General features: G+C 42.1%; 1 protein-coding gene across 2 annotated transcripts in view; it reads left to right on the top strand.

The window, feature by feature from the left end:
* LOC126251125 (ribosomal protein S6 kinase beta-1) overlaps nucleotides 1-15343 on the top strand; it is a 207081-nt gene that overhangs the window by 46330 nt on the left and 145408 nt on the right. For both annotated transcript variants that reach the window (XM_049951614.1, XM_049951615.1), the window contains one exon: nucleotides 5407-5665. In XM_049951614.1, coding sequence (XP_049807571.1) covers nucleotides 5407-5665 — 259 coding nt within the window. The remainder of the gene's footprint in view (nucleotides 1-5406; nucleotides 5666-15343) is intronic.

Here is a 15343-nt window from a genome sequence, read left to right as displayed (position 1 = left end):
CCCCCCCCCCCTATAGAGTCCTCCCTCAAGTGTGTGTGTGTGTGTGTGTGTGTGTGTGTGTGTGTGTGTGTGTGTGTGTGTGTGTGTTTTGTCCTTAGCGTAAGCTTGTAGATTAAGTACTGTGTAAGCCTAGGGACCAATGACCTCAGCAGTTTGGTCCCATAGGAGCTTACCACAAATTTCCAATAATCTCACAACATTGCCGTGTTCTATTTGGCGTGGTAATGATTTTCTGTATGAGAAATGCTCAGTTGGAAGAGTTGGCCATGTTCATCGCTGACGGCACCTAGGTTATCTGGGAGTATGTCAAAATAATCATTTGAGAAATGTAGTTTAAGTGATTGGTTTCATCTCAAAACATGGTGCAATCTCAATAGTGATAGTAAAATATGATAATAGTTCTGTCATGTGGTTCCCTAAAAAGATTTTGCAGACACTTGGGACACACAGCCTTGCCATTAATTAAACTTCAGCTACCAAACCAACAGAGCATTCATAAGGCATTAATTCCCTGATTCACAGTTGTACAAATATTCCTCCCTTGTTTTCGATTTTTTGAAACTTCTGTCAAAAATCTATGTGGACTTGTTTTGATGCTTTAACAAAAATACCCAGTTTAATTTACAGCAGAGGCAAACAGTCCCCCATAATAGTCCTTTTCCTTGTCTGTCCCATTTGTAAAGAAAAGAGTAACAATGCTTTCTGTGCCCAGGCTTGTCACACACACAACTTTCATATTTATCATCAGTTTAAAGTTTCATGTCTCCTTCAGATTAACAGCATTAGCAACTGAAACAGAAGTAAATTTGTTCCCATTGTGGAGGAATACTGCTTTCTCTGGAATCGATGAACAAAAAGCACTTGTTTACACTCACAGACTTGATATCATTACAAAAAAATCATATCATCATCTTTGGGGAACTATTCAGTGTAAAGAACATGGTGATCTCAATACACACTAACTCACTACCATATTGCAAAGAGGAAAATTCTGTCCTTTTAATCATGAAGCTAAAAGATCAAGATTATTCAACAGATTTAAATCCAAAAAAGATCTTTGAGGTCCCCTTCAAACAAAAATGTGGCGCATTTGATTCATAATAGCCTCAGAAATATTGTGAGCTTGCATATCTCCCGTTGTCTCTCCTGAGTATCTGCTACTTTATTTATGTTCCCGCAGCGTCACACTTTTCAGGAGGTATTGGTACGGGCAAACACCTTACAGCAGACAATAAATTCGGATATTGCACATGTTTTCTCGTTTTCAAGATGATTCCATCTAATTTTTCTAGACAGAAGTCTGTAGTATGGTTCATAGGTTCCCTCCTGACCATGGGGACAACAAAGGTCATGTGACATAATCTTCTTTTAAACCAGCTGGTTAGAGGTGTAGTACGTGACAAACACCATAAGTGGAAAGGGGCAGTTTCGTTCCTGGTAGCCAATCTTAAACCTGGAATAAAGCTCTCAGTTTCTGTTTTAACTGTTAACCTAACACAGGTATGAAACATTTATTCTTTTAAACAATGGAAAATCCAGGATGGACTGTGACAATATTATGAGAAGGAAAGTTGCTACTCCCTTTATAGCAGAGATGCTGAGTCACAGATAGGCCCAACAAAGACTCTCACAATTAAAGCTTTCGGCCATTGGCCTTCATCAATGATAGACAGGTGCGCGCACACACGCGCGCGCTCACAACTGCAGTCTCAGGCAACTGAAACCACATTTATTCTTTTGAATTATCAGGAAATAAAAGCCAAAAACCTCATCAATTTTGAGCAACAAGCAATTGCATCCAACAATTACCACAGCTCTCAGCTTAGAGACAGATGATTCCTCATATTCAAGCACAAGTCACCGGCAATGCTGCCAAGCCACCTTAATTTTCTAGAAGTTGATTCCTGAACTTAGGGTCATCTGTAGTAAAATTGTGTGTGTTTAGATTATTTTCAAACAACTAAATCCATGGAAAATTTTTAGTTATTCTTCAGAAAAATAACCAATATGGTGGGCTTTCGAGAATTTGATAGAAGGTAACATGTGGCAAGATAACAGAGCCCGTTAGCCCAAAACTAAATTCATTTTAAATTTAGCCCCAGGACTTAGCAAGGAACACTGTTTACATTCTTTGTAATGACCAAGAACATTCGCATTGGCGGAGAGTTTTAAGTGCTAACAGACAAGCAACACTGCTTGAAATAAGCACAGAAGTCAGTGAGGTACATACGATGAATGTATCCATTAGGACAGTGTGGCAAAATTTGGTGTCAGTGGGCTATGGCAGAAGATGACTGAAGCAAGTTCCTTTGCTTACAACATGACCTCACTTGCAGCATCTCTCCTGGGCTCGTGACCATAGCTGTTGGCCGCTATATGACTGGAAAACCGTGGCCTGATCAGATGAGTCCTGATTTCAGTTGATAATATCTGATGTTAAGGTTAATGTGTGACACAGACCCCTCGAAGCCGTGGATTCAAGTTCTTAACAAGGCACTGTACAAGCTGATGGTGGCTCAATAATGATGTTTGTCTGTGTTTGCATGGAATGGACTGGGTCCTTTGGTCCACCTGAACTGACCATTGATTGTAAATAGTTATGTTCAGCTACTTTGAGACCATTTGCAGCCATTCATGGACTTCATTTTCCTGAATAAACAGTGTCATGTCATGGGTCACAGTAGTTTGCAATTAGTTTGAAGACGATTAGAGTGAATTGATTTGAGCATCCAGATCGCCCGACAAGAATCCCATTGAATAATTATGGGAAATAATCGAGAGGTCAGTTCGTGCATAGGATCCTGCACTGGCAACACTTTTGCAACACCCATTTGGATGAACACTTGGTAACAATGTGGTTTTTAAATTAAAACACAAAACTTGGTTATGTTTGGACTTTATTTCTGTTGTTCTAATGTGGTACATTTACTTTTATTGACCTTATCATAAATTATGGGAACGTATGCTGTTACTGCATGAACAACCATAATAACCTCTTTAATGTAATAAATGTTCAAAATGATGTCCTCCAGCTTCAATGCATTTGGCAATATGTGTAATGAAATTCCTTTCAACCGTGAGTAGATCTTCTTCAGCATTTGTCACATGTGCATTGACAATGCGCTGATGCATGTTTTCAGGCATTGTCAGTGGATCACGATAACAAATATCTTTCAATTTTCCCCAAAGAAAGAAGTTCGGAGATGTAAGGTCCGGTGAACGTGCAGGCCATAGGATGGTGCATCTACGACCAATCCACTTGTCATTAAATGTTTTATTTAATACTGCTTCAACTGCATGCATGCTATGTGCCAGCCATCCATCATGTTGAACGTACATCACCATTCTGTCATGAAGTGAAACATCTTGTTATAGAATCAGTAAAATATTAATTAAGAAATTGGCATACATTGCACCGTTCAGATTGCCAGTGTTAAAATAAGGTCCAATTAGATATCCTCCCATAATTCCACAGCATACATTAACCCACCAGGTTCGCTAATGTTCCACTTGTTGCAGCCATCATGAATTTTCTGTTTGCCTAATATTGCATATTATGCCAGTTTACATTGCCTCTATTTGTGAATGATGCTTTGTCACTAAATAGAACCCTTGAAGAAGATAAACCTATTATCGCCTCGTAATTTATTTTGTGCCCAGTGGCAAAAATTTATGACATTCAAAATCATCGCCATGCAATTCCTGGTGCATAGAAATATGGTAAGGGTGAAATGTATGATGTAGAATTCTCAAAACTGATGTTTTTGAAATTCCTGATCCCACTCAATTTGTCTGCTACTGATGTGCAGATTAGCCTCAACTGCAGCTAAAACACTTATTTGGGCATATTCATTTGTTGCAGTTCTTGGTTGCGTGTCTTCCGCATAATTATTATGACTGGACAAGCATATTATCATACCTAATTTAAGTAATGCATTGCACACAGTGCTATTGGGTACGTTGCTACATTGGTGAGAATATTACAGTGCCGTCCATTACAAAGTGAAACAAATGTTCCAAATCAAACATTCCTCTTTATTTACGTACTGTATGAATATGTAATAAAAATGGGGGTACCTATTTAAAAATGCAATTTCTGTCAATTTGACCTATGGCAGCACCATCTGTAACGCCGTCTTTTTCTCCCCGTTTTGTTGTATGACACTAATTTTGTGAGATACTTAGCCCAGTCAGTGCGAGCGTGCCCCCCCCCCCCCCCCCACACACACACAGGGTGTAAATTAAGTCAGGGAACACTTTCAATTATTTATTGCACAAGAACCAAACATTGTACACATATCATACATATGTCATTTTGAAGAGAAACCCTGAAAGTTTTTTTGTCATATATACTGCCACCGCATAGTTTGGTAATTTGCCGATAGTCAACGCTAGACGCAAACACAGCGAGTTCAGGTGCGGAGCGAGCTTTCTGTGTGTTGGAGTTCAACAAAAACAAGTGTGCTCCAGCTATTCAATGGATGTTTAGAACCAAGTACGGTAAGAAGCCACCAACAAGGAAGGCCATTTACCACTGGCACAACAAATTCATTAAGACGGGTTGCTTGTGCCCTGCAAAGAGAAGAGGACATCCCAGTGTGAGTGAAGTGTAAGTGGAGTGCAAATGAGAGACATTAACAAGGAGCTGACTATTGGCAAATTACCTAACTATGCTGTGGCAGTATACATGAAAAAAAAAAAAAAAAAACTTTCAGGGTTTCTCTTTAAAATGACGTATGTATAATGCTGTACAGTGTGTAGTTCTTGTGCAATAAATAATTGAAAGTGTTCCTGGACTTTATGTGCACCCTGTATATACACACTTAGTCCCAGAAAAATATCTGTTTTGTTTATAGTTACAACACCATTACATATTTACCATGAAGAGTAGTCAAATGGTTTCAGTTATCATCACAAGAAAATTAAGTATGTAGCAAATTGGTTTGTTTGTAGAAGTGGTTCACACTGAAATCCCTGCACCACAGTACCATAGCACACTGCAAGAGAACCCAAAACAAATGTCGTGGCCCCCGTTGATAGAGCAGGGATGGGCTGCAACATTTGTTTTGACTTCTCTTGCAGCATGCTACGGTACTGCTGTACAGGGATTTCAGTGTGAACCAGGTCTGCAAACATGTGCCTGCAAAAAAATAAAAATTTAATTGCTTAACATTAATTATTTGAATTTATAACTAAAGCTTTGTAAGTACCTCTTGTATATAGCTTTCTAATAAAGCGGAAGCTGCATTCCTGCAAGCACTCTTACTGCTATGTGTTATTTATAGTTAGTTATTTCATATGTAATGTATTGCAGTAATTAATTAAAATTATAAAAACTAATAAATCATGCTATCTAGCTTATGTAATTTTCTTTTTTTTTTTTCTTCTTTTTTTTTTTTACTGTAGGTCTGAAGGTGTAGAGACTGTGCAGCTTTCAGAACAGAATGTTAATCCCGGTAGTGAGAAGACTGGTCCACAAGACTTTGAGCTTCGAAAAGTGCTTGGTAAAGGTGGTTATGGTAAAGTGTTTCAGGTTCGGAAGGTGACAGGCAAAGATGCTGGTACCATATTTGCCATGAAAGTGTTGCGGAAAGCTTCTATTGTCCGAAACCAAAAAGACACTGCACATACAAAGGCTGAGAGAAATATACTGGAAGCTGTGAAGGTACCAGTGAAAATAAAATTGAGTATAAAAGATTCATTCCTTCAATCAGAGTGATAGAATGTGTGTTTGCTTTTCGAAAACTGTTACAAAATAAAGTTGAAGAAAGTTGTTTTAATCATTAAATTTACTGGTAGCTTCTGTTTAATTGCAATAAAAAGAAAATAATGTGAAAAAAGATTATTTAGTACGGTCATGAGTTGATTTTTGCAGTGAAAAAGAATGTGGTTAACTTTAGAGTGAGGCAGTTTTGTGATGTGGTTTGGTAAGTACAGACAAACAAATGTAGACAAGATTTTTATCATAGCTACGTTAAAATAAGGGAATCTATTTGTGTTTGGAAGGAGGGCAGGCAGAGAAAAAAGGAGGGGCATAGGAGAAACAGTGGCGGATACAGAAAAACTTAGAGGGGGCACTAAAGATATCTTGTGCTACCTTTACTTTTACCGTAATAAAAAATTATCAAGTCACATGCAAACTTTAAGAAAGTTTTATTTAAACTGATTATTCACATATAGAAGACAATGCCACCTTATAATATAAAAAAAGTTAAAATTGTGATCCTCTTCCTTAAATGATAAATTCGATGTGCCTATTCCTCCTGACAAATTGGTTAATTAAATCTTCTATTGCACAATCAATGTCAAGGTGAGTGTTCAACAGAACTAAGCCATAATGTCGAGCCTCCTTCATTGTCGACCTAAGCCATGTCTTTGTACGCTGCATTGTTGAAAAACTTCTTTCTACTGTAGTAATAGATGCATGCAGACAAGCGAATATTTTGTACGACGTGCAAAGTAGGAGAGTTAGAGCTAGGACAAACAGAAATGCTTGCATAACAGAATCATGATCATTAAGGGTGTTTATGCTTGTTTGCTTGTATTGAAGAATCTCTCCTATTAGTCTCTTTTTAATCACAAAGAGTGATTCTTCATCAGAGAATGGTAGTTCAGTTAAGCACTGATTGAGTTTATGTTCCAGGTCATTATCATGTTTCAGTAGTTGTGAGGGCAAAAGTACGTTGAATTTGAAATGATAAATACTGTATTTTCTTCAGCAAAACGTTCTCTCATGTCCGTCATAACGTGGTCCTGTGTTGGAATAAAAACAGTTCTTTTCCAATATGTAATAGCATCATCATTATGATTGCAGTTTTCCCTGTGTGTTTGTCTGCCGGTAAGACAAGGAACACTTATCTAGACGTCGTCTGACTCTTCCATAAATGCTTTCATCTCTTCAACAGTACGAACAAAGAGCTGTCAGCATTAGCTCTCGTGCTGTCGTACACCTTGAGTGTCGAATTTAATTTCGCTTTTGCCATTACGATGTCCAAGCTAGGGTCTTGTAAGACTTTGATGGCTGGATATATTATGCTCATAATATCACTCAGTGTGAAGAGAGCGATGATAAACTCACAATAACACCATCATTTCACTCAACCTACCTTGTTTGACAATCTGGTGGAAGCGAATGTTTTAGGTGACGCTTCATTGTTATGAACCACTTGCTAGACGCTGTAAAGAACGGCACTACTACTTCAATAGTACCAAGTGAGTTTCTTGCACTTGTAACTTTGCACTGTGAGAGACAGTGAGGTTGAGCTGATGACTTCGACACGGTGCTACTTATGCATTGGTAGCTTTCTTTTTTATTGTAGCCACAGCTCCTGTCAAACCTGACATATTAACTGACTTATTAACATCACAGCCTGTACCCACAGAGTTCTCCAGTGACAGAGAAAGGCTTTCCATTCTCCTTAGAATCATAGTACCGAGTACTTTACCAGTAATGCTATGCTCTTCATCTTGACTCTCTCGAGGTTCATCGTCAATGTTTCTACTACAGCCATTGTCTTAATGGTTGTCAATGAAACCCAAAAATCTGTCGTGTAATTTGCTGTCACCATCAACATCTCTTACAGCTAAACTCATTTAGCACTATGTCCGTAGTCTCCTTGAAGATTATGCTGTAATAATGAGACTCTTTAATTTCCTCCAATATTCTTGGACATCACTGTTTCATAGCATGAAATAAGTTCATTACACATTGTTTCACTTATATAAGTGGCATTCGCTTTAGTGGTCTCAAGGTGATGTTTTAGTTGCAAGTCTCCAGCGTCAATTCTAAATCTTAGAAGAGCTCTAAAGCTTCCCTCGTTACTCAGTATACTTTCATGATCATTTTCATGTAGACTAAGAGACTCCCATCATCTCTATGTCCCCACAGAGAAGTATTTTACTTTCCATGAAATATGATGGTTTTTATTATAGGTCTCCGTTTTCCCTAATGCTTTCCATTCTCCGTCTTTCAGTTGATTTATGTCCTAAAGTTCGTTGTTGTCTCATGTCACCAATAATAATTTTGCATCTGTTGATGCTTCAACGAGGTATTTGAGCTGAGAATGGGTCTCAAGATCACCATATTTACCAGTAAGTTTGGCGCACTTTGTTAGTGGACCAGTCACTAGTTTCTTGGCAGTAATGGATTTCTTTGCTCGAACCATTTTATTATTCACAAAAATAGAACAGTTAATGCAATGAAGTCCCAATTACCTTGTAAGAAAATTCAACCCGTACCTTCTTGTTGTGCTCGGAAGTAGGAAAGATATAACCTTTTTCAGGTTTCCTTGGAGCTGTGAGAAGCTTGTGTTTTATATCATCACTAGTATTTCCTGATGCTAATATATCCAAATAATTGCCAATATCTGTGGGATTAAAGGAATCAGTCGATGAACTTTGTTGTGGAAGATTCGACGAAGTGCTGGGCTCTGCCTGTACATCTGGTGGTGTTTTTGCGGGTGAATGGTGTTCAGTATCCTCAGATGTTTCTACTTTTCTTCTTCTTATTACACATAATGATTCATTTTACTATATTGTTATGGTGTAGGCAAATTAGATTCAAATTATTCTAAAATAAACACTTTATTCACACTGAAAAATGCAACACTAGTACACTTAGCACTAAAACACACAGAGTCACAATCTACATATTTCTAACATCACTAAGCACAACATTGACTGAAGTCCATGGTAACAGCCAATAATCACAGTTGTTCACTTTTTATCACTTCAAAGTTATCTCGACAATTGTAGCTTTCAAACTGACTACCTGGCAGCGACTCTGCTTTCCTTATATATGTGGCTCAGTTGTTTCGAGAACATTGGCTACCAGAATGTTCACTTCCAGACTTCTATGGAGTGTGAACAAATACCTACTGTGAAAGCGACAAGCCAGTATGTACCTTATGATGTATAATATAAGGGTGAGTTTCCAATGAGGATGTCGTCTGACAATTGGTGTGTGGAACTTTTATTGTCGATTCCGTTCCTTTCTAGTGCATTCGAAGGAGAGCCTGTATAGTAACAATGCATTTTTAGGAATCTTCTCGAAAGTCACTATTACTGGACATATACGCATCAATAATGTCCCATACCTAACTTGTAATACACTTGATATCTCGATTAAGTTGAGCTGACTGACGAAAGAAACGAACGAATAGCGTGCGGGCTGGCTGGCGGGGGTGGCAAGGGGGGCAATGTGGGGAGGCCCACAAGGGGTGGGCGCGCGACCCACTTGCCTCCCCACCTCCTCCCGTCCCCCCACCTCCTCCCGTCCCCCCTCCCATGTGCATACGCCACTGAGGAGAACTCAAGTATTTCCAGCAGGGTTGTTATGATGTGGCTGTCTCTGATGATGGGGTAGGATGAGCCTTTGCTAGAACTGGAGTAGAATGTATTGGGTGGGTGAATCAGGCAGGTCTGGCACATGAATCTTCCACAGTGATATAACACCTGTGGCAAGGGATTGGGATGAGAATGGCTTAGTGATGGACTAGGATGTTGTGTAGGTTGGGTGAATGATGGGATACCACTTCAGGAGGCATGAGAACGATCTTGGATAGGGTACCTCTCATTTTCGGGCCTTCTGATAAATAATCAAAGTGCTGCTGAAGGATATTGTTCTGTTACTCCACTTGATTATCCTTTTGGGCTCAATCTCTGCTAACCCACTGATCCCATACCTCAACCCATGTATCCATGTCATCTTCATAAGCCGCACCTTACCCATGTGCTACATGCCTAGCTTATGCACCTGCCACCTCTGTCTTCTGAAATTCCTAGCCTGCACTCCTGCCTCCCTGTGAGCCACTAGCTACCTATCCCCAACCCCTCCTCCTGCTTCCCACCTTTCTCTCCCTGTATCCACTTTACACCACCTCACCTGACACAACCTTCACCCCAGTTCACTTACTACTCCCCTTCCTCCCCCCCCCCCCCCTTCCCCATCCACTGGGGCTCTCAGTTTTTTCAAGAGTTTGTGTATGGTGCACAAGAGGCACTGGACTATTGTGCAGCATTCTTCTGGTTGGTAGTGGATCATTGAATGCAGCTTCTTATGATTCTGTGGCTTCACTTCCTTGGCTACACCCTGGTAGTAGGACCAGGCTCTCCAGTTTGGGGTGAAACACTTTCCCCACTTGCTGGTCTGCCCTCAGGCAGATGGATCATGTTCACTGCCTCAAAGCCATTATTTTCTGTAGAAAATATCGAACTTGTGTTTGGCAAAGTGGAGTCTCTCAATAAGATGTGGTTGGTCTCCCTGTTTATCAAAACTACTACTGCCACCCAATCTACGTCTACATTTATACTCCGCAAGCCACCCAACGGTGTGTGGCAGAGGGCACTTTACGTGCCACTGTCATTACCTCCCTTTTCTGTTCCAGTCACGTATGGTTCGCGGGAAGAACGACTATCTGAAAGCCTCCGTGCGCACTCGAATCTCTCTAATTTTACATTCGTGATCTCCTCGGGAGGTATAAATAGGGGGAAGCAATATATTCGATACCTCATCCAGAAACGCACCCTCTCGAAACCTGGCGAGCAAGCTACACCGCGATGCAGAGCGCCTCTCTTGCAGAGTCTGCCACTTGAGTTTATTAAACATCTCCGTAACGCTATCACGGTTACCAAATAACCCTGTGACGAAATGCGCCGCTCTTCTTTGGATCTTCTCTATCTCTTCCGTCAACCTGATCTGGTATGGATCCCACACGGATGAGCAATACTCAAGTATAGGTCGAACGAGTGTTTTGTAAGCCACCTCCTTTGTTGATGGACTACATTTTCTAAGGACTCTCCCAATGAATCTCAACCTGGTATCCGCCTTACCAACAATTAATTTTATATGATCATTCTACTTCAAATCGTTCCGCACGCATACTCCCAAATATTTTACAGAAGCAACTGCTACCAGTGTTTGTTCCGCTATCGTGTAATCATACAATAAAGGATCCTTCTTTCTATGTATTCGCAATACATTACATTTGTCTATGTTAAGGGTCAGTTGCCACTCCCTGCACCAAGTGCCTATCTGCTGCAGATCTTCCTGCATTTCGCTACAATTTTCTAATGCTGCAACTTCTCTGTATACTACAGCATCATCCGCGAAAAGCCCTTTGTGTTTGTGCTCATCTTCGCAATGTCCTGGTGTCCATTACTCCTCACTAGTCTTCAAATATGGTTCAGGAAGTCAGTTTCACAGGGACCTCATCCTTCAAAATGATGAGGCACTCTAAGTCACTCTGGAATGAAGGGGCGTTTAATTTTGTCTGTCTTGTGCAGAAAGGTCGTAAGGACTATCACACCAATACTGGCACATTTTTTCTGGTATGTGGGGGAGATATTCTCCCATAGAAGGTCAAGATTATGTATTATCGATGTGACATGAGGCCTCATGTCCTGCCACCCTGAGGTGCTTATGGTCTTGTGTTTTGGGCATGTGTCTTCCCTCTGTTCAGTGGACCCTCTGTGTGGACACCCACTCCATGAGGAGAGCCTGTGTGTCTGCAGCCCGTGTGTGTTAATTGTCACAACCATTACTCTCCCCACTCACCATATTGCCCAGTTTATCAGAAGTAAAAGAAGGTGCAGGAGCACAAGTCCCTTGATCATTTATCCTACACTGAGGCTCATCAGAAATATGACATCTAACTTTGCATCTGTTACCCTCTTCTTTCCTCCTTATATGGTCCTGCCCTCCTCTCCTCTTCCTCTCCCCAGTGGTTCCCGCACTTCCTTCTGGGTGCTGCTTCCCCTCCCTGGCTGCAGAAGTGTACCTCTTCTTCAGCCCTTGCCGGTTATGAGGCTCTCCTCTGGGACCGCTGTTCCTAGTGTTTCTCAGGCTGGAGGCCTGATGCCATAACTTGGCTATGGGACCTACAGTCCATGCCCCCGAAGGTCGCCGATGTTCTTTCGGTGCGTGATCTTGCAGAAGTCTGCTCCTCTCCGAGCCCTTCCCTCCTGGACCTATGGAGGAGGAGGACAAGGAGGCCTGACCTTTATATATATAAAAGCAAAGATGATGTGACTTACCAAACGAAAGCGCTGGCAGGTCGATAGACACACAAATATCACACAAAATTCAAGCTTTCGCAACCAACGGTTGCTTCGTCAGGAAAGAGGGAAGGAGAGGGAAAGACGAAAGGATGTCCATTCGCATGAATGGACACAGGCAGACAGTGTTTGTTGGTAATGAGGATCACCCTGTGGCTAAACATGCCTTGGTGCACGGCCAGCACATCTTCGCACAGTGTTAAACCGTCCAGGTTATCTGGATACTTCCCACTAACACCAACCTATCCGAACTCCAGAGATGGGAACTTGCCCTTCAATATATCCTCTCTTCTCGTTATCCACCAGGCCTCAATCTCCGCTAATTTCAAGTTGCCGCCACTCATACCTCACCTGTCATTCAACATCATCTTTGCCTCTGCACTTCTGCCTCGACTGACATCTCTGCCCAAACTCTTTGTCTTTGAATATGTCTGCTTGTATGTATATATATATATATATATATATATATATATATATATATATATATATATATATATATATATATATATATATATATATATATATATATATATATATATATATATATTTTGTGTGTGTGTGTATACCCGTCCTTTTTTCCCCCTAAGGTAAGTCTTTCCACTCCCGGGATTGGAATGACACCTTACCCTCTCCCTTAAAACCCACATCCTTTCGTATTTCCCTCTCCTTCCCTCTTTCCTGACGAAGCAACCGTTGGTTGCAAAAGCTTGAATTTTGTGTGATGTTTGTGTTTGTTTGTGTGTCTATCGACCTGCCAGCGCTTTCGTTTGGTAAGTCACATCGTCTTTGTTTTTAGATATATTTTTCCCATGTGGAATCTCTCTCTCTCTCTCTCTCTCTCTCTCTCTCTCTCTCATTCCACGTAGGAAAAATATACCTAAAAACAAAGATGATGTGACTTACCAAATGAAAGTGCTGGCAGGTCGACAGACACACAAACAAACACAAACATACACACAAAATTCAAGCTTTCGCAACAAACTGTTGCCTCATCAGGAAAGAGGGAAGGAGAGGGAAAGACGAAAGGATGTGGGTTTTAAGGGAGAGGGTAAGGAGTCATTCCAATCCCGGGAGCGGAAAGACTTGCCTTAGGGGGGAAAAAAGGACGCGCGCGCACACACATACACATCCATCCACACATATACAGACACAAGCAGACATATTTAAAGACAAAGAGTTTGGGCAGAGATGTCAGTCGAGGCGGAAGTGCAGAGGCAAAGATGTTGTTGAATGACAGGTGAGGTATGAGTGGCGGCAACTTGAAATTAGCGGAGGTTGGGGCCTGGCGGATAACGAGAAGAGAGGATATATTGAAGAGCAAGTTCCCATCTCCGGAGTTCGGATGGGTTGGTGTTGGTGGGAAGTATCCAGATAACCCGGACGGTGTAACACTGTGCCAAGATGTGCTGGCTGTGCACCAAGGCATGTTTAGCCACAGGGTGATCCTCATTACCAACAAACACTGTCTGCCTGTGTCCATTCATGCGTAGGACAGTTTGTTGCTGGTCATTCCCACATAGAATGCATCACAGTGTAGGCGGGTCAGTTCGTAAATCACGTGGGTGCTTTCACACGTGGCTCTGCCTTTGATCGTGTACACCTTCCGGGTTACAGGAGTGGTGTAGGTGGTGGTGAGAGGGTGCATGGGACAGGTTTTACACGGGGGGCGGTTACAAGGATAGGAGCCACAGAGTAGGGAAGGTGGTTTGGGGATTTCATAGGGATGAACTAACAGGTTACGAAGGTTAGGTGGACGGCGGAAAGACACTCTTGGTGGAGTGGGGAGGATTTCATGAAGGATGGATCTCATTTCAGGGCAGGATTTGAGGAAGTCGTATCCCTGCTGGAGAGCCACATTCAGAGTCTGGTCCAGTTCCGGAAAGTATCCTGTCACAAGTAGGACACTTTTGTGGTTCTTCTGTGGGAGGTTCTGGGTTTGAGTGGATGAGGAAGTGGCTCTGGTTATTTGCTTCTGTACCAGGTCGGGAGGGTAGTTACGGGATGCGAAAGCTGTTGTCAGGTTGTTGGTGTAATGGTTCAGGGATTCCGGACTGGGGCAGATTCGTTTGCCACTAAGACCTAGGCTGTAGGGAAGGGACCGTTTGATGTGGAATGGGTGGCAGCTGTCATAATGGAGGTACTGTTGCTTGTTGGTGGGTTTGATGTGGACGGACGTGTGAAGCTGGCAATTGGACAGATGGAGGTCAACGTCAAGGAAAGTGGCGTGGGATTTGGAGTAGGACCAGGTGAATCTGATGGAACCAAAGGAGTTGAGGTTGGAGAGGAAATTCTGGAGTTCTTCTTCACTGTGAGTCCAGATCATGAAAATGTCATCAATAAATCTGTACCAAACTTTGGGTTGGCAGGCCTGGGTAACCAAGGCGGCTTCCTCTAGGCGACCCATGAATAGGTTGGCGTACGAGGGGGCCATCCTGGTACCCATGGCTGTTCCCTTTAGTTGTTGGTATGTCTGGCCTTCAAAAGTGAAGAAGTTGTGGGTCAGGATGAAGCTGGCTAAGGTAATGTGGAAAGAGGTTTTAGGTAGGGTGGCAGGTGATCGGCGTGAAAGGAAATGCTCCATCGCAGTGAGGCACTGGACGTGCGGAATATTTGTGTATAAGGAAGTGGCATCAACGGTTACAAGGATGGTTTCCGGGGGTAACAGATTGGGTAAGGATTCCAGGCGTTCGAGAAAGTGGTTGGTGTCTTTGATGAAGGATGGGAGACTGCATGTAATGGGTTGAAGGTGTTGATCTACGTAGGCAGAGATCCGTTCTGTGGGGGCTTGGTAACCAGCTACAATGGGGCGGCCGGGATGATTGGGTTTGTGGATTTTAGGAAGAAGGTAGAAGGTAGAAGGTAGGGGTGCGGGGTGTCTGTGGAGTCAGGAGGTTGATGGAGTCAGGTGAAAGGTTTTGCAGGGGGCCTAAGGTTCTGAGGATTCCTTGAAGATCCGCCTGGACATCGGGAATGGGATTACCTTGGCAAACTTTGTATGTGGTGTTGGTGTTCCAAAGGTAAACCCATTCCCGATGTCCAGGCGGAGCTAGCCCTCCTGGTAACCTGCATCAGTTGATCTCTCACTTTGCTCTCCAGTGCTTGCTGACATTGCTCAATGGGAAGCGGTCAGTTACTTGCATGGAAGTGATCACGACCCGATCTAGATAGGGCTGAAGGAGTCATAAATCAAAATGTGTTTTTGGTCATTAAGAGGAAGGAGGGGACGTTTGAAAAAGTGTCCCCCTTCTATATTCAGGCTTCCAGCAAGTCCTAAGACTTTCTGAAGTCT

This window comes from Schistocerca nitens, chromosome 1 (assembly GCF_023898315.1).
Source record: "Schistocerca nitens isolate TAMUIC-IGC-003100 chromosome 1, iqSchNite1.1, whole genome shotgun sequence".
Lineage (NCBI taxonomy): Eukaryota > Metazoa > Arthropoda > Insecta > Orthoptera > Acrididae > Schistocerca > Schistocerca nitens.
The sequence above is the reverse complement of the archived record's forward strand: the minus strand, read 5'-3'. Positions and strand labels throughout refer to the sequence as shown.